This window comes from Neodiprion pinetum, chromosome 1 (genome assembly GCF_021155775.2).
Source record: "Neodiprion pinetum isolate iyNeoPine1 chromosome 1, iyNeoPine1.2, whole genome shotgun sequence".
NCBI lineage: Eukaryota > Metazoa > Arthropoda > Insecta > Hymenoptera > Diprionidae > Neodiprion > Neodiprion pinetum.
In genome coordinates this window covers 27,344-51,014 of record NC_060232.1, presented here as the reverse complement: position 1 = coordinate 51,014, position 23,671 = coordinate 27,344, and the positions used below count along the sequence as shown (strand labels likewise).

The 23,671-nt window shown below is 41.2% G+C and overlaps 2 protein-coding genes across 15 annotated transcripts; one reads left to right on the top strand and one right to left on the bottom strand.

The window, feature by feature from the left end:
* LOC124216621 (uncharacterized) lies at window positions 1-16,372 on the top strand. 10 transcript variants are annotated; one of them, XM_069137495.1, is made up of 27 exons: window positions 2-270; window positions 387-511; window positions 686-817; window positions 1,104-1,235; window positions 1,597-1,710; window positions 1,788-1,972; window positions 3,176-3,302; window positions 3,525-3,646; window positions 5,474-5,606; window positions 5,696-5,881; window positions 6,853-6,944; window positions 7,143-7,218; window positions 7,396-7,517; window positions 8,387-8,505; window positions 8,629-8,796; window positions 8,991-9,091; window positions 9,170-9,874; window positions 10,486-10,892; window positions 10,987-11,121; window positions 11,228-11,381; window positions 12,355-13,040; window positions 13,425-13,502; window positions 13,581-13,702; window positions 14,032-14,136; window positions 14,194-14,244; window positions 14,550-14,737; window positions 14,819-16,372. In XM_069137495.1, the coding sequence occupies exons 1-27, from the start codon at window positions 258-260 to the stop codon at window positions 14,909-14,911; spliced, it is 4,671 nt and encodes a 1,556-aa protein (XP_068993596.1). In that variant the 5' UTR covers window positions 2-257; the 3' UTR covers window positions 14,912-16,372. The 10 variants fall into 10 exon arrangements, 9 of the variants coding, with proteins under 9 accessions (XP_068993590.1, XP_068993592.1, XP_046477284.1 ...); XM_069137489.1 differs by having other exon boundaries at window positions 1-270; window positions 390-511; window positions 14,550-16,372; XM_069137491.1 differs by having other exon boundaries at window positions 1-270; window positions 1,176-1,235; window positions 14,550-16,372.
* Window positions 14,239-18,780, bottom strand: LOC124216920 (Jumonji domain containing 5). 5 transcript variants are annotated; one of them, XM_046622045.2, is made up of 8 exons: window positions 18,512-18,780; window positions 18,262-18,415; window positions 17,749-17,896; window positions 17,487-17,670; window positions 17,069-17,239; window positions 16,769-16,989; window positions 16,102-16,257; window positions 14,239-15,903 (listed from the first exon to the last, which is right to left on the bottom strand). In XM_046622045.2, the coding sequence occupies exons 2-8, from the start codon at window positions 18,402-18,404 to the stop codon at window positions 15,646-15,648; spliced, it is 1,281 nt and encodes a 426-aa protein (XP_046478001.1). In that variant the 5' UTR covers window positions 18,405-18,415; window positions 18,512-18,780; the 3' UTR covers window positions 14,239-15,645. The 5 variants fall into 5 exon arrangements, with proteins under 5 accessions (XP_046478001.1, XP_046478028.1, XP_046478012.1 ...); XM_046622072.2 differs by having other exon boundaries at window positions 14,239-15,815; XM_046622056.2 differs by having other exon boundaries at window positions 17,568-17,670.
* Between the last annotated feature and the right edge of the window lie 4,891 nt (window positions 18,781-23,671).

The window sequence follows — 23,671 nt, the reverse complement described above, 5'->3', positions numbered from 1 at the left end:
ATGAGTTCTAAAGATCTAGCTTCATAATTTGTCCGCAAACAACTTCTCTGACGTCTCATCGTTTGGAACACAAAATTGCGGGAAACGTCAAACCACCGTGATAAACTTTTACCAATCGCATATCGTAGCAGATTCACACAGTTTGATTAAATTTGATACATACGGGTGTGTCGATACTTTTTGTGGCGGACTACGTATATTTATCATTGCCCTCCGACACTCTCGCATGGGCACGTAATATAAATATTGGCGCGAACATGAATTGCAAAGGTTAGTTAGGTTAATTTAATCTTGGTTAGACAAGCTCGGCTTTCGTTGTTTTGTAAACTTTTCGAGTAGTCTGTTAAGATACGTACGTAAGTTAAAGTTGAGCATATTTTCTGCAGCAGGATTAAACGTTGCTGGACAGCATCCCGTAAGCAAAGTTAAGGCTTACAGTGACATTGAAAGGCTGCTAGAATCTGATACAAACTACGGTGGTGATGATTTGGTACAATTTGAAGCGGACCAAGTAAGTGTCGATAAACATTTTTTTTCTCCACTTCCTGGACTCGTCAGTTTCTTGCTGAACACGCCGAAAAAACACAATTTATTACGAACTTCCGACGTTATTTCATTGCTTTAGTACATTGATCCATTTTTCATTTATTTGTCCTCATATTCTAAAGCGTATTTATACTTTCAGTTTATTTCCGACCAATTCTGTATGACTTGTCCAAAAAAAAAACGGGTCAAAGAGAAAATCAAAGGACTTACCGAATCTGTTGCTTTCCAAGAGCACATGGAATTTGAATTCTGCTTTCCCCCTCAGTTAACGGTAAAGCGAATTTCCACACATATGTTCCTACTGAAGCATTCCAATAAAACTTTCCTTCCCATCATTTCCTATACTGGCTATTTGCCAGGAATTTACAAGTCAGGGTATTGTGTTCATGGTCAAACATCAACGTTTTTCTCAACATCACAGGTGTCCTGTACAATCTTTTTGAACAATCTGCAGCTTATTATGTGCATGCATACTCGAATTGAATTTATTTTTACAACATATAACAATCTTGAATTTGATCAATATTAATGCGTCACGCTTTGTCAATTTCTCTTAGGATGATCGTCATTACAAACAAAATTTTGGCACAATGGAAGATGCCAATGATCGAATATTAAACATTTTACAGGACACAATGGCAAAACAATCAAGCATTGGCATGGCTAATTTCTCAAAAGTCGAGCCAAAGGTGAGTTTCAAGCAGAGTTGTAAATAATGTGTTAAATTTTTTAACGCACTGGCATTTCCATTAATCATTAATTTTTATTTTTAATAGGAAGATTTGCATTAATCATTAATTTTAATTTTTTGATGGCAGGTTTTTCCATCAACTATTAAATTTATTTCTTTAATGGGATAAATTTCTATTACCCATTGAATTTATTTTTTAAATGAAAGAAATTGTAATTAAATATTGAATCAAATGGCTAATGTATTATTTTATTCGTTAAGAATTTTACGACCCTAGTTGAAATATGAGTATTACTTAGCTTATTTAACATGTGCAGATGATCTAAGTTCTTTAATCCTACAATTTTTATGATCGTCAGGAGATCGATTCTCTATTGCGCCAAGGTTATGAAGCTTATCGCTTTGGGAATTATGGATTAGCATCTACCAAGTATAGAACAGCCTGGGAAATTATCAACGATGCCACCGTTAAGGTAATTAGCATCGTATAATCCTGATAATGACCTAGTATATTGTAATTCATACAACTTATTATACTTTATATACCAAGGTGCAAACCAGATTTATCAACGAGGACGTCATTTGTTATATGTTGTGCGTCACTTTGCTGGAAACGAACCAACTTAACAACCTGTCAGAATCAGTGGAATTGCTAATTTCTCTTGAGAAACGTAGCTCACATGTGCTACCAGCTGTGTATTTTGCTCTAAGTAAGGCTCACCATAAACATTACAGGTATTGATTGCTCGGTACTCACACTTTTTTTTTCCGAGGTATACAACACGAGGATTCATCACTTGTAATTTTGAGTTTTTCCTAATTTACCAACATACCTTATGCTTTGTTGTAGTAGTCCATAATTTGTTTTTTTTATTGCTCAGTTAATACTTTTGATCAGGAATCAACTTACCCAAGACCTTGTCAAATTAAGTATTTTTGGATATGCTTCTTGCAAACTAACAATTGCTTGTCTGTTGTCTTTGAGGAGGATAGGTGCACGTCCTGATGTGGATTCTGGTTGTTTAATAAAGGCTACCAGTGTTTTTTGCTACCATCGATATAATCGGCATAGCAGATGACACAGGCTGCCTTGAATTGGTCAGAATCTATCTTAGGAAGTATATACTTGAGCTTATTTGACTCAATTCTCTCACAGTGAGATATATGTTTTTCTATTTCCTACTACATTCCTCTACTGAATCATTTATCCAAATGAATTCTACAAACTACCCTCGCATATTCATGATGTGGAACGTTTGCCAAATGACATTACTTTATCTTCCAAGAGACAGCGTTTCTCCATGTACTTGATATTTTTTTCGTTGGACCCCACTTGAAAATATGCCTTTTGGCACATGTGACGCAGGCTCTTGAAAAGCGTGCACAAAAACTCCAATTTCTTACACGCGTTTCATACTCACTATGGGTGAATTTTCAATGGTATTAGGACAAAATAAATCGTGTGCATTACTGACGGATGGCGATATCATTCGTGTGACCAGCCTCTTTCCTATTGTACTATTCCTTTATTTTGCTGATAAAAATAGCAAACAATACAAACCATCATTGGTGCTCACTGTTGATACACGCTGGATCAAGTCAAAATCTGGGATCAAATAAAATTGTTGGTTAACGATTCTGTACGTGTATCCAGATCACCAAAATTCGAATGATTGCTCTAATTTGACCTATGTCTGGAACGCAAATAAGATGTGAAATCATTGAGAACAAGTTTGTGGTTTTCGAACATTCATATTTACATAATACAGTGTAGAGTTTCATAAAACTAGCTAAACGCCTAGAAGAATGTGAAGCAGTTTCATAAGAGAGAGGTTTGAGAACCTGAACAGGTGGTGGTCATATCCTGGATATCTTTCATGCTCTAAGTCATAACTAAATCAAAAAACTTTTGATAATTATGTACAAATCTGTCACCAGATTTGCCTTGGCGCTGAAAACGATCGAAGAAGGTTTCGCTTTCCTTCGTAGTGGCGTTGAATTGCCATTACACACAATACCAGGATCAAATATTATTCTACCAGAATCTACTAGAGATGGGCTATCGGTATGCTACATTTAATATTTCTATATCTGGTGCTATTTATACTGTATTCAAAGATTATTTGTAACTTTGAAACCTATTAGATATATCTCTAATCAGGACTCGACATTCTTACTTATGCTGCACTACTGAAAAATGTTGATTCAGAAACAGGCGAGTGGATAAAAGTCCAAAGTTGAAACAATCACTCGCTTGTTAAAGCACTGTTTGGATGTTGTAACATAGGTTTCTCTGGCTGATATGAAAGAGGAATGTTCAAAGTGGCATCCCCCAGACGCAGTGTGCTGCCTGGGTGAATGTGTCCCCAGTTCACGGTTGTACAGCCCAAATCGAAATATATATTTCAGGTAACTATCGTTATTAATTTGTCATTGTGATAGCTAAAGTATATGGGGCTTGCCATGTGAAATTGACCGGCTGATTTCCCTGACACCGCTCGATTTTTGTTTGCCATCTTATATGATTCAAGGCATATTACTAGGATCAACCTTGATTTCTTTTTGACATTTCCTATCAAGCAGTTCCCCAAATTGCAGTAAGTCAATGATTTTATAACTCCATGTAACTTTAAATCTAGGTGACCAACAAAAAAAAGTTCTAGTTCAAAAATTTTGCTGTTTTCTTAGATCTTTTCGATAGCAGCATTAAAAAAATTCTTTTGCCGGTGACGTGCCGTTTTTACCGCAAATCGCCGTAAATTACTTGTAACAAAAAAGTGTCCTGATTGATTCGGCTAAAATTTATATACAGTATGCTCTTTTCAATCTTGAACATAATCCATAAATTTCAAAGTCGGCCGAGCAGCAGTTTGGAACTTACAAGGAAGATAAGTGACAAATATTTACGATATGCCAAGCAACGTCGAATTTGAACCAAAGATTGAAACATTTCTTGAAACATTTCTTGAAACATAAAAAAAATACTATCACGAAATTTAGAATTCAGATAAAATGGCATCAGGAACAGGAATGAAGAATATATCGAAAAATGATATCGATGAAAAATTTGTATTGAAATATTACTTGGGTGTCCAATTTTAACATATCGATATCTGCAAATGAAGATTTAACTCCATATTGATCATGTGCTCTACATGAGAGATATGTGATTTTATTAACTTTTGTGTTTGAGCATTAGGGAAGAGCGTTTCTATATTTGCACGACGGAGTTGTGTTCCTTATTAGAAGCCATCGATATGTTGAAATTTTATATCCAAGTATCATTTCAATACAAGTTTTTTACTGTTAAAGTTATTCGTTTCATTATTCAGTATCATTCTTGATGCCATGCCATGTGAATTTTAAATTTCATATAAATATTTTTTCCTCAGTTTGAGAAATAGTTTAATCTTGGGCTCAAAATCAACATTGTATTACATACCACAATATTTATTGTACTGTTTCATTATGAGGTTGAAAAATATCTAAAGTCTCTTACTATACAATTACCCACAACGACTATGGCAATTTTGTATTACCAAGAATTGACACCGATTTGTGGCAAAAACTGCACGTTAACGATAAAGGAATTCTTTTTCAATGCCGCTATTCATACCATCTAATAAAGCAGCAAAAGTTTTTTACAAGAACTTTTTTCATTAGTCAACCTAGATTTGAAGTTACGTGAGACTATAAGATCGTTGAATCGGTGAAGTCCAATACTTCAGACGAGAGTCATGGAGAACTGCTTCATCCAAAAAATCTAAAGGAAATCAAGGTTGATCCTTTTAATATTTACTTGAATAATATAGAACAGCAAAAGAAAATCCAGAGAGATCAGATAAAAAATAGAATTTTTTTTGTTCGTTTTGAAACGGAAAGCCCATAGTGATATTAAGATTAAGAAGGTGAGACATAGACTCTCGTGCAAGTGGGAGCGTTGGGTAAATAGAGAGTGAAGGTAGATCAGTGAGTCATTTCTGTCTTTCTCTAACGACATATGCACGAGAGAGATAAATATGGCTCCCTGATCTTTTGTCTCTCTATATTCATCCGATGCTTTCAGCACTGCCTCACCTCTTCTATTCTATTATCCCATGGGAAATCCCCCTATATATTAGACATATCTATTTTTATGCCTTGCTTCTTTAAAATTGAGATCCAAACATACCCTGGAGACAAATTTGGTTTGTCTCCTTTGTAAACCATCTCATTCCAATAATTTTTCCTCTTCAGTGATCCTGCATTCAGTGGAATGGTTGTTGTAACCTGCAGTAATAACAGAAACCCTTGTACAATCAAGTTTCATCAAGCATGTTGGAAGCTAAAAAAAGATCAACTATCTGCTGTAAAAAAATTATCTGACAAGGTAGTACTAACTGTTTGTAATTTGGTACAGCAGCAGTACTTCCATACCGAGTATTTGCCAATGTACAGAATTATGTTAAAATTACGCAGGACATCATTGGCTGCGAATGTTTCACACCCAACTGTGTGTATGGCCAGGGTGAGCGCAGCTTGATAACCAAGGTAGAGGTTTACGGAGACAACGGTAAATTAAAAACGTGTATTGGGGCACCTGCAAATCCCGTAGTCTGGGTAAAGCGACGCTATCCATCCAAGGGCGCTATACCCAGACAGTTGGTAAGTCTTCATACAAAAATGCATGTAGAACGCGAGCCTGTTTTACGCTATTTTCCATGTGTGTTTTCTGTGCACAAAGTAGCCGTTTCTATGACAGTCGAGTGATTCTGTGAATGCACATGCGCAGAGTACTGAAATGACTACGTTCAAGTCCTAAGAGTCGAAAGTGGTATTTTCTGTACCGTATGCATGCGCTGTCGTGAAAAAATCTGACATCACGCGAGCCTAACCACAATTACAAAACTTTTTTTTGGCAACGATCCTTTCGCCTCCCATATTTGTAATATTCACCTTTGACCCTTACGCGTACTTACCTACGACTCGTATTGCAAACTTACGCTTGGCCCGAAAAGCTAGAGTTTGCCTCCTTGTTATACAATATACTATTGTTACTAATTTCGGGCTAAGAAAATACAATATGGTACACAAAGTATAAGAATAAGGGACAAGTTTGTCGATATATCTAAGTCAAGTTGGCTTTGTCAAATACTGCTAGTTGGTTGAATTCCCCCAATCTTCGGGTGGCTTCTACCAAACGTACATCTCCAACACCAGCCAAATATTGCTGAGCAATCATTACCTCTAACTTACAAATAAAGTGTATAGTACAGTTTTAGCAATTTTCTCTACTTTGACTGTTACTCAACTAGGACTCAAGTTTTCAAACCTTTCTCTTGGGTACATTCGAAGTTTAAAAAGATTTACCCTATATGTGTTCCTGGCATTGTGCATTCTGACACCTTTTCAAATGGGTGATACAAGGTCAAGTCGGGCAGAATTCAACTTTATAGTTGTCCATCAATAGTGTTTGTGCTATCCGCCTACATGATATGTTAGCTTAACATTCACGATTCCACATTCGTGTCAAGTGTTGCCACTGAAATTATATAAAGTCAGCCGGGGTATTCTTACTAATTAAAAATGTATTACTTGCAAGTGACTACCATTCGTGTTTTCATTGGATAATCTAGGATAAACCAAAGCGACACTCAGAAAAGATACGGCGGCCTGGTATAATCACAGTACCCCGATCCATTTGTAAAGAAGCCACTGGTGAAGATTGGTAAGACTTGGTTTATCATTTGGCATTACAGCAATTAAGACATGTAGCTATACGCGATATTTAAAACAACCGATATGATATTTGCTTAATTTTACTTTTTCAATAACCATTCGCATCGTGATTCATTGTGATGTTAGGCATATCATTTTTAGTAGTACAAATCAGCGATATTACCAGTGAAGTTATCATTCTTTTCAGTGTTGAGAAAGCATGGAGATTGGCTCAATTATCGAATTTGAGAGAGAATAATTTTGGAATAAAAAGTGACTGCGAAGTGAGTATGAAACTTGGATCCTGGAGCGTAAAAATTGCTATATAATGAATTATCACTTTCTGTATATCATTTTATAATTCATTGTCACGGCAGGTAGACTTCATCATATAGGTTTGCGAGCTTTTTTAGAAAAGTTTGGAATTACTGTTTATGTTAAAAAAATAACGTGTGTTACAGTGGCGACCAGACGCCGTAATGTATGGAAATCCTCAGATGGTGGAAATTGGCGATTTTTTGGGAGGTCCAATTTTTGAAAATGACTGCTCGCAAATGGCTGCTGTTAAGACGTTCATATTCACGTGAGTAACAGATAATATCGGTCATTGACCAAATATAGTCTCGCCCAATTGCAATTATCATTATCGAATTAAAATGTTTTCAAACATAAATGAACAGATTGGAAATAGAATAAAAAAATCACAGCCAAAACTCTTTTCTATTTAAAGAGGATTTTACTGAATTCTCACCAGGGACCATAGAAAATGTTGAAAAGTTGATTTGAGACAAAACCATGACTTTTTCAAGGAACTTCTTATGGCGCCCCAGTGTATGGCGATTTTCTCAGTGGAGAGTAAATTAATGGGACCAACACAAAACCGACACACGCTAGTTTCCCGTTAGCGAGCACATGCATTCCGCTTAAATTGAATATGATATGTAACGCCTCAGAAGTTCCTTTTGCGGGCGTCCCGCGACGGCACACCCGGTTTTTTTTTTTTTTTTTATAATCAATGCTCTGCATAGGAGCGTTGGAACCAACATTACTGGGTATTTGATGACTTTCCTGAGGCACTTCTCAATTTTCATAGTGAGATTGCAATGGGCTATTACAATTATCATTGCCCAGAAAAATATCAATGTATTTATAATTGTATCGGATTGACCATTACTTTAATAGTTAGACTTGTAAAATATAGACGAATCGGACATATCTTTCGTATCGTGTAATGTTATTTCTGTATAAGTGATATAAATATTATCTGCCTTCAAAACATCTCCAGTGTATCAAACCGAAGTTCCACGTCAGTCTTAGTGTTTCAAAAGCAATTGGATTTCAATGATCACCTTATTCATGTCTGTTGGCAATTAAAAGCAATTGCTGTTATGCTTTGTATCACTAAACTGAATTCAATGTAACTCGTACTAATATTTTCGATTAACTTTTCAGATACTTTTACGAGTTCATCAAAGAAAACGGTTGTGTTAAGAAGCAAGAGATTTCACAAAAATGGGAAGAGGATAAATTCGTATTCGATAATTATAGCAACGCGTTAAATAATGAGACAGGTGAACGGATTAGTTTTGTATGTCATGTAACCACATTCGCACAGACGTACTACATTCGCGAACGATGTAGATTTGTTTTGTTCGCCTAGATTCACCTACCATTGATTATTCTTATACTTACAGATATTAGCGACTTTTTACTACAATCGTACAAGCTTGTCTCCCTCGGAGACTACATTGGTGTTGCCGAAACTTTGCCGGAATTATTCGCGGTAGTTCGGAGTGAAGTTTGCGGTTGCCTTAAATTTCTGCTAGCCGATCCGCTCCGCTCCCGAACAGCAATAATACAAGGTTTGCCTTGCCATAATAAACGGAATACGTGCATTTCATTGAAGTTGCGACTGTTATTGTCAATATTTTTGAGTCAATGCAAGGTCTGGTAGTGATGATTTCAAGCAACAATAATTACCATGAATTTACCGAGCAAGATGACACTCTGGCTATATGGTTTCAACAATTAATAATGTTATATTTATGATTATCAGATGACGTCTTTAATTTGATAATCGGTGATTATGAGGAGAAGCAGAATAGAGCCCAAACAATGTCTCACGGATATGATACAGATACAGATACGGATAAAATGGTTAGTATAATTGTCAATTAATAATTATATCGGAAATTGTTCGTATCCACCTCAATTCACCCTGGTGCGTATTTTCAGATGATTGGGATATCTGCTTCTCCGGTTGTCGCCGATTCCCACAAGATACCTTTACCTACGTACGAAGCCCGTGATTTTCGAGGGGCAAATAAAAGTATGGAAGATCATGATCGTCAGCAATCACGAGATGATAATACTCCTTGGATGCTGACATTTCACGAAATCTCGTCACCTACCAATTCGACATGTTCAAATGATGTTTCAAATGTGGTCATCAATAACGTTGAGAGCAATCACTGGACTGTAACTGAGAACTCTGCAGACCTGGGAGCAACCCTTGGTGTAGATCATTGTCATGAAATGATGCAAAAAATTAATCTTGGTGATGAAATTGAAAACGATCCGAATAGAGTCCAAGCAGATTGCGAATCAGCAGTGAATAATTGTCAAGATGACGCAGTTAAGCTGAAAAATAACTCTATGACGGATACATCGTATGACATCTGTAATACCCCTGAAGAACCAGAAGTCATTCATTCTGTAAACAGAGATCCCGCCACAGATCCCGCCGTTTGTAAAGTAACCCTTAGACGTGACATGCACCAGAGCTCCGCGTTGTACGCTTTTGACATGAACTGCTCCCATCAGGAAATTGAAGTTCCATTTGACAGGACATCTAGCAAATTGGCACATATTCACAATGCCTGCAGTTTTGATTTGGACGAGGCCAAACCTAAAGGCGTCTGCACGGATAGAACCGATACGGTAGGTGCAGAATTTGTTTATAGATTTTTTGAAGATCGGCTAGACATATCAGCAGCTACGATGATTATTGATAGAAGTTAGAAAGGTCAACATCCTTGACATTCAAAATAAAGTCACTCTGTTCGCAATTCACTCTGAATTTTTTAACTAGTCATATCGATTACATATGACGTCAAAGTCAATGAGGTAATATGTGTTACTGATATCAGGAAGCAATGTAAACTAGGAGACAGCCCCAACTCTGCTGTTGAAGTAGGCAGCACTTTCATGTGAAACTAGATTTTAAAAAAATTTTCCTCGCTCAAATCAGTTGTGGACATAATTTTAGTTTGAATATTTATTCAAAATGATCGTATTTTCAAAATGAGTAATAGATACAAGCTAGCAACAAGTTGTGTAGCCTTGACCTTGTTTATTGTTACAAATGTATACCTAACGTTGAAATCACCACGAAACCTGAGATGCCCCTTATTCGAATAAAATTCGGTGAAAATCATCTTCAATCAATTTTTGATTAATTTTCGCCAGTAACGTCAAATATTAACAGTACCAGCATATGCTATATCTCATTTTGTACACACTCTAATCAGCATTGATTTACATTTGCTTAGAGAGTTCAGAATCTGGAAAAAGAACTGACGGAATATAAAATGGTATCTTCTGCAAGTATGTCTGAGCTTGTAAAGGATTCGCACAGACTCGAGGTTCAATGCTCGAAACTTGAATCAGAAAAATCACAAATTATGGAGAAGATCAGAGAGTGTCAGCTTGATTTGCGGCGCTGCACTGAAGATAATGTAACTTTGAAGTTGAAGAATACCGAGTTGATGCACAAGTATGACAAATTGTTTAAAGAAAAAACCGAGATCGAACACAACTTTAACGTACTTCTCAGAGAAAAATCTGCAATTGAAAATCGTTTAGGAGTACTTGAAAAGGAGAGGAACAAGACAGACAAGAAGTTGCAAAAGTATGAGTTACATCAGTCAGATAGTAGCAACGCAGATCTTAATCCAATGTAAGTGTTACAATATTTGACTGCATTCTTAAACATATTGCAATGCAAACCATTCTATCGCTTGACATTTACATGGCTCGATCAAATTTTTCAGGGACAACGGTCTCAAAGTACAAACTCAATTCGGACAACAACAGAGTTTGGAATTTCTATCACGCTCCAACCAACGAAAAGCAAGACTCGATTTTTTACACAACGAATTCTTCATGGACAACATTATACTTGAGAAGTGAGTTGGAGATATTTTGAGTATCACTTGTCGGTTCCGTAGAATTACTTTCCGAGTATTTTCACACTCGGGATGATTTGTATTCAATTATTTATTTGAGTTTCAGAGCGCTTGAGAAATGTAACGATCATATACACATGCTGAAGGAGGTGGGTAAATTGTTTGAAGTGCTAATCGGTCGGCAATTCCCAATAATGGATGTTCAAGCGGAATGGAAAAAAATGCACAGCTATCTCCAGCATATGGCATTGACTTACAAGGTCAGCTTGCTTAATAGCAATACAAAATAAATCGAATGTTTAACAGTAATACCAGATGTTTGGTCTTTCAAGATATATCAGTAGTGGTAAATCTTGTGGAATCCACGCGTTAGAGCAACTATTTCATACATTCGATTTTCGTTTATAATTGCTCACCTTTAGTGTATTGTTACGTAGAGATGAAGAAGATAGAACGTTAGGAACAACAATCGGTGCAAATCGGTTTAATCCAAATACAGTAGAACTTTGTTATTATACGTTTCGCTACAAGACGATTCTCTGTTGTGCGATTGGATAATCTTATCCCTGTACCATACACCGCTAGGTTTTTCGTACTTACGTATTTAAAAAGTTTTCGTACTTAATCTTATTACCAAGTGATCTTCGAAAGAACAGGTGTTTGTTCGCAAGAACACAGATGCCCCAAAGAACAGTGTAGTGTCAACGTTTTGTTATAATTCAATAATAGAGCGACAACTTGCAATTGCGAGTTTGGAATTAGCAACTCTCAGAGAAAAAGATGTTCTCCAAATTTTTTACTGCAGAGAAACTTATTGCCCGCATGCGTCCCGAACGAATTCAGTGTTAATGGTTCTTATACCGAATTTGGTCCGTTGTAGCATTATCGCGTATTCTTTGATATACCTGAGGACCAATAGGAAACGCGGCGACAATGCTCAGGTAGAAAATGACCTTTCTACAGTTTGCTGGAAGGACCCTTTATCTTGCTTTGAACATTTTGAATTCAGTATTGTCTTCACAGTGCCAAGTGCGAGTATCGCATTGGTTAACATTCTCTGTGCATGCGTGTGTTTGCATACCTACTCTTGTTTAGTATTTGCTCTTAATGACGATATTCCGAGACTGCAATCGCATTATGAATATGCTCCCGAACCATGCATATATGTTTAGTGACATCGCAGAACTAACAACTTTATTCTAGAAGCATAAGAATTATGTAACATTTTTACAGGAAAAGTACTTGGAGGCAAAAGCATTGTTGGAATCAGACAAGCCAATCAAAAACATGGAAGTTACCAAACCATCTCTGAATATCATATTTCCACAACCGCTTAATCTGGCGGAGATATACTACAAGGGTCAAGCGAAGTTCATGAGTCATCCAATGTCCTTTATGCAAAGTCAACAGACCGTGCCAAGTGCCCATCACCAGCACCTTGGTTACTTTCACCCACCATCAGGGGTACCTTACCAGGGCCCAAATACACAAGCCAGAGGAAACGGAGTGCATTGGAATATGCTTTACGAACCCACGTCCAGAGACAATCAGGGTCCACGAATACAAAGTAATTTCTCAAACTGGACACCTTGTGCCACCAGTGTAAAGAAATTGCATTTGGACCCACACTTCTGCTCCACAAGCAAGAATGACCACATAGGGCAGAGAAATGTAAGGGATGCGATCCACGGTGCCGAATTTCAAAGGCAACGTGATATTAGTGAACGTCAAGCATCTTTGCCTATAGGCCATTTCGAACCGACTGCACCCGCAAAGCGTTCCAACGATGAAACTAAATGTATAGATGTTACGTTCCACAGTACTACAAAGCAAAATTACACAGATTCGTGTGAGGGTCGTTCTACAAAGATAGTTGGTATGAAATCACCGGAGAACACATTACAGACTCTGGGCAATAGGTACATATAACTAACAACCTGTATTGTGCAAGGAATCTCTGGTGAACGTGCAACCTCCAAGCCACGCTTGCTCAGCCAGCACCGAAACACGCACAAATTTCACACGACTCGAGGGTCGAGGACAAATCCTACGTCAAAAGACTTGTGCATGTATCGACGCTGGTGGTGTGCGCGTGGCTTGGAGCTCACCCTTGCATCAGAGATTCCCTGTAGGCAATTTGCAATTGTGCAGCACGATTACTTACCAAGCTTGCAAATTTAAATAAATTACATTGGCTGCCGTTGCGGCCTATTCAAAACGTTTCATTACAGCAATACTGCCAAGTGAGTCAATGTTTTCACAACCAATAGTAATACCGGAAATTTTTCCCATACTTTTCCTAGACAATCACTTGCACCGAAAAAAATTGGTATAGATCTGCTGGTCCACGAACTGGAAAGAAAATTTGTAGGAGTCCCAGAGTATGTTACAATTTAGATATTTAACGTTTTCATTGTTCGACGTTCATTGTTGCCTCATTTTATCAATCTTTCATCCAGGTTTGATTTACTGGAGAGCTTACAAGATTTGCGCAGATCGCACAATGATACACTATCCGGAATGCGTATAGATGACATATTACGGGAATCGGAACAATTTGTTATGCAACGTCAGGAGAAGCGTGAGTATGAATTTACGAACATGTCAAAGGACTATGTCAGTAAGACTTCGCTTGAGCTTGAGGTACTAAATAAAATGCTAAATGTACGTTTGTTAATTGAGATGACAAAACTTGGTATATTTTATACCTCAGGCGCTTTAATATCTGAAGCTAAACCTTGTGGCTCGTATTTGACAACCGTCTACTTACATTGTCGAACAATATATTGCAAAATAAGACACAATATGGAACGAGTAGCGCATAAATTCTGTGGTACTCCACCAGCTCCTTTTTGGTTACGATAGCATTGTTATGTGTTATAAGTAGACATGCAATTCTGACAATTCCAGATATGGTTCTATATTCGCAACCCAAGCAAACCTCGTCGTTGGAACGACCTGTTCTACCCTCAAATAACTGGAACCAGTGGAAAGTTCCGTCGTCTACACCCTTAGGTAAAATTTCAATTCGTATATGTCAAACAATTCATATATCATGAATATATGTTTTAGGGCAACAAAAAAAAATTGGAGTCATGAATCAGAGGCAAGCCGAGGAACTGGGTAAAATATTTTTATTTCTCTACACTTTCTGCTAGTTCGATATAAAAAATTACCAAACCATGTCGTCAACATTATCAGTATTAGTTTGTTAACAGCGTCTAGAACAAATCCGAGAATGCTACGAATCCAAGTCGTGATTTAACACGTTCGGCGTACCCGTTGGTCATCGAATCACACTTCGAGTTATGCATGTTACGCACAAACTGATGATTGTGCAAAACTTAGGGTTGCTGTAGTTAAATAGAGTCATAGCTGCCTACCGTGGTCTCTTACAGTTTCACCTTTATCTATCATCTGTATTCCAGTTAATTATCCAGCCAAGGTACCAGCTTTGACGAAAAAACCAGGCTGGAAAACCATACCGTCGGGGCTTGTCGACTGGACAAAAGACGATGAAGATTCCGAATGTACGATTTGTTTAGAGATCATGAAGTCAAGTGACAAGGAAGCACCTGTGTACAACTTGCCGTGTCAGCATTCCTTCCATACTAAGGTGAGTTTCGGTTTGTTTGTCATCGCAAGTAAACGAAAATGTAGCGTATTTGCATGTAGCTCTGTATGTTTTTCGTTACAGTGTATACGGAAATGGTTGTGCAGTAACAGCGTATGTCCCATGTGTAAAATACACTGCACTATGGATGAAGAATATCCTCCACTGCCTTCATAAAGTTTTAAATCAATGAACAATGCAAAGGTATAACCGCCTGACAACTAGTAATCCATGGGTCATAATAAAACAGATATATTTGACGTATCGGTCGACAGATGTCATATTCTAAACGTGAAACGTGTCCCAGAAACGGAACTCAAACTGCGAACTTGTACGTGCGGTATTACGTGAGGGAGCGCCAACAATTATGCCCCGTATCATTTTACTATGACTTTGGAAATCGATAGTTCTTTTTCCAGTGTTAACAATTCTATAAATCTTTAAATTGCGGTATACAACTTAATGGTGAATCCTGCGCACAGATATTATTGTGTGTAAATTCGTGACGATTTATGGCCCATGAAATATGGCTCAGCAATGATATTTAGATTGGGATCAGATCTCGGCATAACGAACTGTCTTGACGAAAAGTATCTGCATCAGCGTCCTAATTCTTTTTCTAAAAATACTGTATTCAATCACCTGAAATATTCCAAATCAGCAGTATGCTATGACGATTACTTCGGACACTGAACTCAACTGTCCATAGTAACACTACTGTTACAAGCAAACATATCGAATGATATTCTTTGATTCACATTCCGACAGATTCGCAGACTTTATATTATAATTAGAACAATGCATTCAACAAATCGTCCTTTGCCGACCGATGGGAAGAAATTATACATACACGGCTAAGATTTAGTCATTGAACATTTGAGATCTAATGGCGTGTACAATCGTTATACATCTCAATCCCACCAGAAACTGACGGAGAAACTCTGGGACAATGCAGTGACGTGATGCCACCACCCTGGTGGAATAAACAACATCTCACCAGGGCCCAGAGTAGACGTCATGCCGATAGCCTTCTCGAATTTGGGCCACTTTTGAAAGTCCGGTCTTGTAGGGTCCACACGAGCTGTATTAGTCAGGAGTTTAGTTTTGTAAGGATATAAATTGGAGGTTTGCTGAGGATGAAACAGTATGACTTCCTTATGCCCGAATACCTTACAGAGAAACAAAGCAAGATTAGGTGAATCCATAATCAATACAAATCTCTGCCTGTCCAATTAGCATAACTGCGATGAAGCGGCGAGTGTACCGAACAAGTAATCTGGACAGTAATCCCTAACCGAACTAAGTACTAGTCTAAACTTGATTCATGAGGCATGAAAACGAATAGAGTGTGCAATTCAGAAACTTACCTGGCAGAGAAGATTATTTTTTGGGTCAAAGTGCAAAGGCGACATAGTGCCTTTCGGCCCTAGCCATGCGTTAATATCTGGTGGTTTAGCATCGACCCCGCTATCAGTGAAATTACAATAATCTGGCACAGCGATGTCGTCCATCAACTCTGGTATCTGAAATTGCGAAACTTGCGTAAATACGATTTCAAATTTTTTCCACTTGTACCAAATAAATCAAGGTGAATTGTACACGAACGGAAATTGTCTTTGAATAAATCTGTGGCCAAGACACATTTAGTAGCGGGGTACATATTAGCCAATTACAATTAATTTGCTAAAAAGTTTCAGGCCATCATTATTCTTCGAATTAAAGCTATAAAGATCGTCAAATTTTGCTAAATAGAAACTGTGATGGAGCACTCATCCACTTCATTTAGTGTATCCGTTAATCAAGTCTGGGCATGGAAACTATTTGACCGTTTCTAAGTTTGAACAGTAGAGCGAATGATGGCCAATTTTTGAATAATATCAGAAACAAATGATATATTACATCAATCACAATATTTAATCAGTCTGTACGTTTAATCCATCAAGTAAGAAATATGTATGTATATTGTTCCAATAGGACTTGACAGTTGTCACATTGTTGAATAAATAATTAGATAAACGTGTATATTCTACAAACTTGATTGAATAATTCGTGCTGCGCTAGATATCCTAGCTTTGGCGGTGTATCGGGTGTCATATATGATACAATAAATTCTGAGAAAGTGAGCAGACGCTGAGTCCAATCTTCTGCAGTGTAATGAGAACCGATTTCAATTGGTACAGTTCTTACTCCGGCAATTTTTAGTAAATATTCAGGATTTCTCCAAAGTTCCAGGGCTTTCCAATGTTCCATGCACCCTAACGAAGCATATACGGCTGTTAGTAGAATGCCGAGTATGACGACGATGTCAATTGATGTCACAAGAAAAAAATGTACCTTTCAAAACAGCAGGTATTTTCGGATGAAAAATATCCTTATAAAATGCCTCCATGGACGGCTGATGGTAATGAAGAACTAGAGAAAGCCCTGGAAGCTCAGTCCTTTGAAGAGCACGGCAGCCAAATGTCATCAGATTTTCAACCTTCAAACACTTCTTCCCCTTTAGTTCTGAAATTAATACATGTTAGCCAGGTAAATCCAGAAAGGTTGAGCTAGAATTGTTGTACGAAATTATTTGTAAAATCTGCTAAATTTTTGGTTTTTCAACTGTGTTGCTGACCAAGAAACTCTGAGTCCCCTTTTATTCTATATTACTTGCAATTGGATAAAACTTTGTCGGAACATTTTTATACAGATTATGTGAGTGACACTTATCGTAACATATAGCGACCAAAGCCAACATGCCTGTCCGTACCATGGATAAGTGAGGTCAGTTTGCAAGCAACAGTGGTGAGTAACTCTGGATCAGATAAAGGCGGAGATCCTAGTAGTATACCTTTATCAATTTGCAGTATGGTGTCTTCAAATGTTTTCAGCTGTGCAATTTTTGACTTTGTCGGCGCATCCTTACACTTGTGTTGCGTTAGCAATAACACCGACTAGATGAGAGGTAAATATATGCAGTATTAAATAAACTAATAATAAAAAAATTTCTAATATGAATCAGTCATTCATACCTTTATAATGGTACAAAACGTGTAACAATATTTGTAATGGATCGATACTTCCTTCCAGCAACCAGAGTTTAGCGATTCCCAAGTGCGATCGAGGCAAGCTTCCACGGTTACTATCGCATCTTGTAACCACTTGTATGTAAGGATAATCCTTAAGGTGGGAAAGAACAGAGGTGTGGCATTACAAAATGATGCAAGTATAGGGTGAACCTGAAGAGCGAATTCAGATGTTACACAGAAGCACAGGTGTTATGCAGGTACGGGGACAAGTTTTTCCTGACGCTGATAGCCGCTTGACAGCGCACCGGCGACCAAGAGAGAGACCGCAAGAGTACCCCACTGTAATGTACCAATAGGAGCGGAAGGAATGGAACGATACGGTACCGCCAATGTCTCCGACGAGCTAGCTTGGTACCCCAGAACATGAAAACCACAGGAACCTTGCTTTTATGTAACGTCTCAATTCGTTTACCTGAAGAAGCATTGGAATTGCGGGTAAATATCCATTATATTTACTTGGTGGAATTCATAGAAGCCCACAATTTTCTACAGATCAGTGTTAAGTGAACCTTGATTTCAAGTGGGCTGTTGCTCTCAATATCAACCAAAAGAGCCTCAGATAATGGGAAATCCTTTGCACACAGCCAAGTAATATCCATAATGAACGATTCTGATGGATAAAGATTAAAAGATGTTGAAACAATACAATAATCGTGTAATGAGAAATCTAAATGTAATTATAGGTAAATATTTCCAGGATACAAACAGCTGTTCAGTACTTCTGCTTCACTACACAAAGATGGCCAAATAATACATCATTCCAGTCAATGACAACGTTTTGACTCGACGGAAACTCTTGAGAAATCATATTACTCTTACTTTCTAAGAAAAATTGATTTGCAAAAAAGACTGTAATTCACAATGGTACACAAATATTTGGTCTGCTCCATAAAATTAAATCAGCTTTTTGAGTCCGTATAAGGGGGGATAAAGGGTGTGTTCCGATATACACTGCGAGCACTGTTCAGTACAGTTCAGTGCTCATACTGGGAAGAAATTCGTTCCGTCGCAGTATCCTAGGGAAATATGTGACGTCATAAATTGTCGCCATTTTTCTACTGTGAACACGGGTGGTTTCGAGGTAAGGTGCTCTCAGTGCTTTGATCGGGTGATCAACAGCGTTTAGAAATTTAACAGCTTCCACTATTGATAATTATAATTATTGAATATTGTCATTTATAAATACCGGCCGTTAAAAACAAAAATGGTAAATTTAAAGAAATTGTGTTTATTGCAGTGTGAAACAAATATTATGTATGAAATGAAAGTAACGCCAAAAAATGTCGATCACAGTATACTGTACTGCGTTCCGTTTTAAACAGTAACCAGTATAGCTAACTATGAAGGAACGGCTTTGCAGTATACTAAATTGACGTCACACATTACAGTGCTCGCAGTGTATATCGGAACATACCCAAAGTCGAAGGTAGTAGGTACCGTCGTCGTAACAGAAGCTTGGCGAAGGATTGGCGAACTTCCCGGTCATGGCGAATATCAAGTAATTAACAAATAGCAAATAATTGGTAAGAAATATTGAGGGCAGTAATAAATAGCAAGTAGCACTACCTTATTATTATTGATATGCAACAGTGCTGTAATCACAAGAGAGGTGCAGACGGGCCGGCGCGAAACCCTTGCGTCAGCAAACTCTGCGCCGGCAGTAGGTCGCGTGTGGTACGTACGCGGAGCAGTACGGACAGGCGGTTGACTAACATTAAATGATGATTGCTATAACAAATAGTAAATAATGCCAACAAAGTTAGGTGTTGGAGACTAATAACAATCATCATACTGTTAGAGAAAGAATGATGGCAGGGACGACGGTTGGAAACGGCGAGGTGCCAGAGTCGGGCGCGCGGCATTCGCGGCTCGATCACGTGGCTTACCAACCACGTGATCTGGTCGTGGGGCTGGCGGAAGCACCCCACCTCGAGCAGTTCGCCGCGTACCGTCCGAGAGAGAACGTGCGAGTGAGAAGTGAACGTGCGAGCAAGGAGGCGAGTACGACCCACGATTGAGTGGAGGGATCGCGACCCCTCCATCTCAACGGTGCCTGTGCGGCCGGAATTCTCTGTGTGAGAGCCGTGGGTACGTGTGTGTTTTCTGTGTGAACGATGAGTGCAGTTGCGCAATTACAGTAAGCGGGAGGAAGACCGCATGCCGACGACGCCATTTTGTAAGACACAACGGGACGAGATAAAGCGGAGCGCTCAGTCTCTCTTTCTGGCCAATTGTACGGCGAAGCCGAATAACTTCCCCTATCAATTGTAATACCATGGTTAACGTTATTTGTTTTTTTTCAAATCCGTTAAAGAGAACGAATTCTTGAAGTACAAATCCCCTCCCCAGATCCGACCGCCTATGCGTCGATTCGGAAGTAAGTGTTGATCTCTTCAAAAATACTATAATTGCTTCAATAAGTAACAAGTAATTGTAATAAAACGAGGTGCAGGAATAAATAGTAAGTAACACTATTGAAGATATAAATTTGAAAGTAAGTAACACTACCGTAATGGTAGGACAAGTGTGGGCGGGCCGGTGTGTAACCCTTGCGTCAGCAAATTCCCCGCCGGCAGTAGGGCGCAAGCTGGATGTAAGCGGAGTGGTACGGGAAAGCGGTTGACTGCTTTAATGAGTAGCAAATAATTGTAGAAAAAAAAGTAGGTGTAAAAAAAACTAAAAATAAATAGCAAGTTACGCTACGTTGAATAAGACATAGACATGGATACTAAAGGTAAGAGCGATGGGAGCGGAGGGGTGGCCCTGACGAGCTGGCAAGGAGCATGCGATAGCAAGTTCCGCGACGGCAGGGGGACAGGCCTCGTAATGGTGAGAGAGGCTATGAACTATCCGATTACATCCACGAGAACAACCTGGATGTCTTTTGAAGATTTCCCGTTCGCCGCTGGAAAAAATGAGGTCAGTTCAGGTTAGGTTAAGTTGAGTTGGCTTCGGTTGAGTTGAGTCGGGTCGGGTCAGACTAGGTCAGGCTTAGGTTAGGTTAGGTTGGGTCAGCCTTGGGTTAGGTTAGGTTAGGTTGGGTCAGGCTTAGGTTAGGTTCCCCTACGTCGGTTGTCACCTTGTCGTGGTGTGGGGGCTTGGCGGTCGCAATGAATCTAGTGGACCCAATGACCAGGGCCTCAAAGTCCCTGGGCAAAGGCGAGACCAGATGAGCGACTACCACCAAGCACAACCGGCCCAGCCACCCGAGGTTGGGTGAGGGAATGGCGATGAATGAATGGGAAGCGAATGAATGGGATGTGGTCGAGACCTCTGAGGATATTCCTCCGAGACTAGCCAAGGCCGGACTAGTAATCCGCCAACCAGGGCTGCAAAAAATGTCTGTACCTTTCCTGTGGGTTTCTAGGAATCCGCAGGTTTGAAGTGGGAAAACCGCTATTTGCAGCTGGCTGGAGCCAATCGGAGGGTTGAATCTTGGGTTCCGGGCGCATGCGTGGAGGATTACCTGGTCAGTATTTCCTCATACCCGAAGCTGGTAGGGTATTTCCGGCAAGGTCTTACCCGAATGGGGGCCTACCCTGGCTCGGATTGACAGGGGAATCCCCCGGACGGCAGACCCTAAAGAGGTAAGGGGGGAGGGGGGGATCGCATGGATAGGGCTGACCACCCGACAAGCTGAAAGCAGCTTCCGTGCGAGTACGGGGTTAGGGTTCTTTCCGGCGGGGATAGATGCTGCACCGCGGTGCAGCTGCCATGATGGCCGAACCGTCGTAAGACACAATCTACACTCATATGGATAACTTGAACAAAACAAACACAAGGAAAACCAACGAAGAGATGGAGTTCGAGGTGTTCGAGGTTGACCCCTTCGCGAGAAGGACCAGCCTCCGTAGGTCACCACCACCGCCCAGGCGGGTCACCACCTCGGAGCTGCAGATGAGGGAGCCGGCGCCTGTCCAGACGCCACTCATCCTCATCGATGCAGAGGCGTCGAGGGAGGGTGCGCAAAAGGGTGCGGCCGCGGCGAGGGGAGCGACTGCAAAAGCCAGGGGCGCGGGGGCAAGGACGATGAGCTGCCCCGGGGAGGTAAGCCTGGCCACCCACAGCGGACAGGAGGTAAGCGACAGGGAATCGCTGAAGGACCTGATTACCCTGATTGAGGGAATGAAGGCCTTTACGGTGACCCACAAGAACACCCACGTCGCGCTTAAAGAGGACGTGGCCAAGGCGGCCATAATCATCAGGCGAGTCGAGCGTGCCTGGGTCAAGATGGAGGAGGAGGTGGCCGGAACCAGAGTGCCGCGGGAGACCGGGGACAAGGCCACACAGACGGGGGTGCGGAAGCTGCAGCAAGAACAGCAGCAGAAGGAAGCACCAACCAGCAAGAGGAAGGAGATCTCTCCCTCAACCGGAGCCGCGGAAAAGAGGCCGCGCCCGGAAGAACGGGTAGAGAAACCCCTTCAGGAGGGCTGGAGCGAGGTGGTCAAGCGAGGCCGCCGCAAGACAGCCGCCCCAGCGCCGGCAGCGCCAGCGGCATCGACCAAGAACACGGCCGCGGCCCCCGCCAAGGAAAGGGGACCAAGGCCCAGGAAGCCTGCCAGGCCGGATGCCGTCCTGATTAAGACGGAAGCGGGGAAAAACTACGCGGAGGTCCTCAAAAGGGTCAGGGGCCAGGTGGACCCCGACAAGGTAGGTGCCTCCATTACAGCAGTCAGGAGGACCAGAGGCGGGGACGTCCTCCTCGAGCTCAAGGGCTCAAGCGGGGCGCAGGCCCTGAAGAAGGCCGTCGTAGAGGCTCTGGGCGGACAGGCAAAAGTGTCAACGCTGGAGCCGACTATGACCATCGAGGTCCGGGACCTCGATGAAATCACGACGGCAGAGGAGACCAGGGCGGCCCTCAGCAGCGCCCTGAAAGCACCGTTGGAGGGTGAGATCAGGCTGAGGAGCGGCTTCCGGGGCACGCAGACCGCGCGTATGCGCATCCCAGAGCGGACTGCCCGGAAGCTACTGACCATAGGAAAGGTCAAGATCGGCTGGACCGCCTGCCGGATCCGCGAGAGGATCATGGTGGACAGGTGCCACAGGTGCCAAGGCTACGGGCACCATGCGGCACAGTGCCTGGGAAAGGACAACTCCCTGGCCTGCAGAAAGTGCGGGGAGGCTGGCCACAAGGAGAAAGAGTGTCCAAAGACGGCCCCTAGGTGCATCTTATGCGCCAGCAATGGGGCGAGGGCGGACCACTTCTCCGGAAGTGGGAGATGCTCTGTCTTTAGGAGCGAATTGAACAAGGCCAAACTTCGGCACGGCAGGCGAAGTACAGCGGGGGTCGCCAACACCGTAGTAGCGGATAGGGATAGTGTGGAGGCTGTGATGCTCTCCCCCACCACACTGGGAGTCTCGTTCGGGTGGAGGCTCGATTTCAGCGCTCCAGCATGCCAGGAGTAAGGAGGAAAACCAGCACGGGATCCGGGGGCAGGCCTGGGGTAGTAATACTCCAGGTAAACCTGAACCGGAGCCGGGCCGCCCAGGACCTGCTGACTCAGACCGCCATGTCTATGGGGGCCAGCATACTGCTGGTATCTGAGCCTAGCGGGGCCGGGAAGCAGGGTAGCTGGCTGGTGGACACGAGGGGGGACGCGGCTATCCTTGGGACGCGTAACCTGACCTGCAGCCTGACACTGGGTGGTAGAGGCGAAGGCTTCGTGTGGGCGAGGGTAGGTAGCACGAGTGTCTTCAGCTGCTACTTCTCGCCCAACACGTCGACGCAAGCCCTGGAGATGCGGCTGGACGGCCTCGAGGAGGCAGTCAGGGCGGCTGGGAGCAGGATCCTCATAGCAGGCGACTTCAACGCGAAGTCGCCGCTGTGGGGATCCGATAGATGGGACGAGAGGGGCGAGATCGTGTC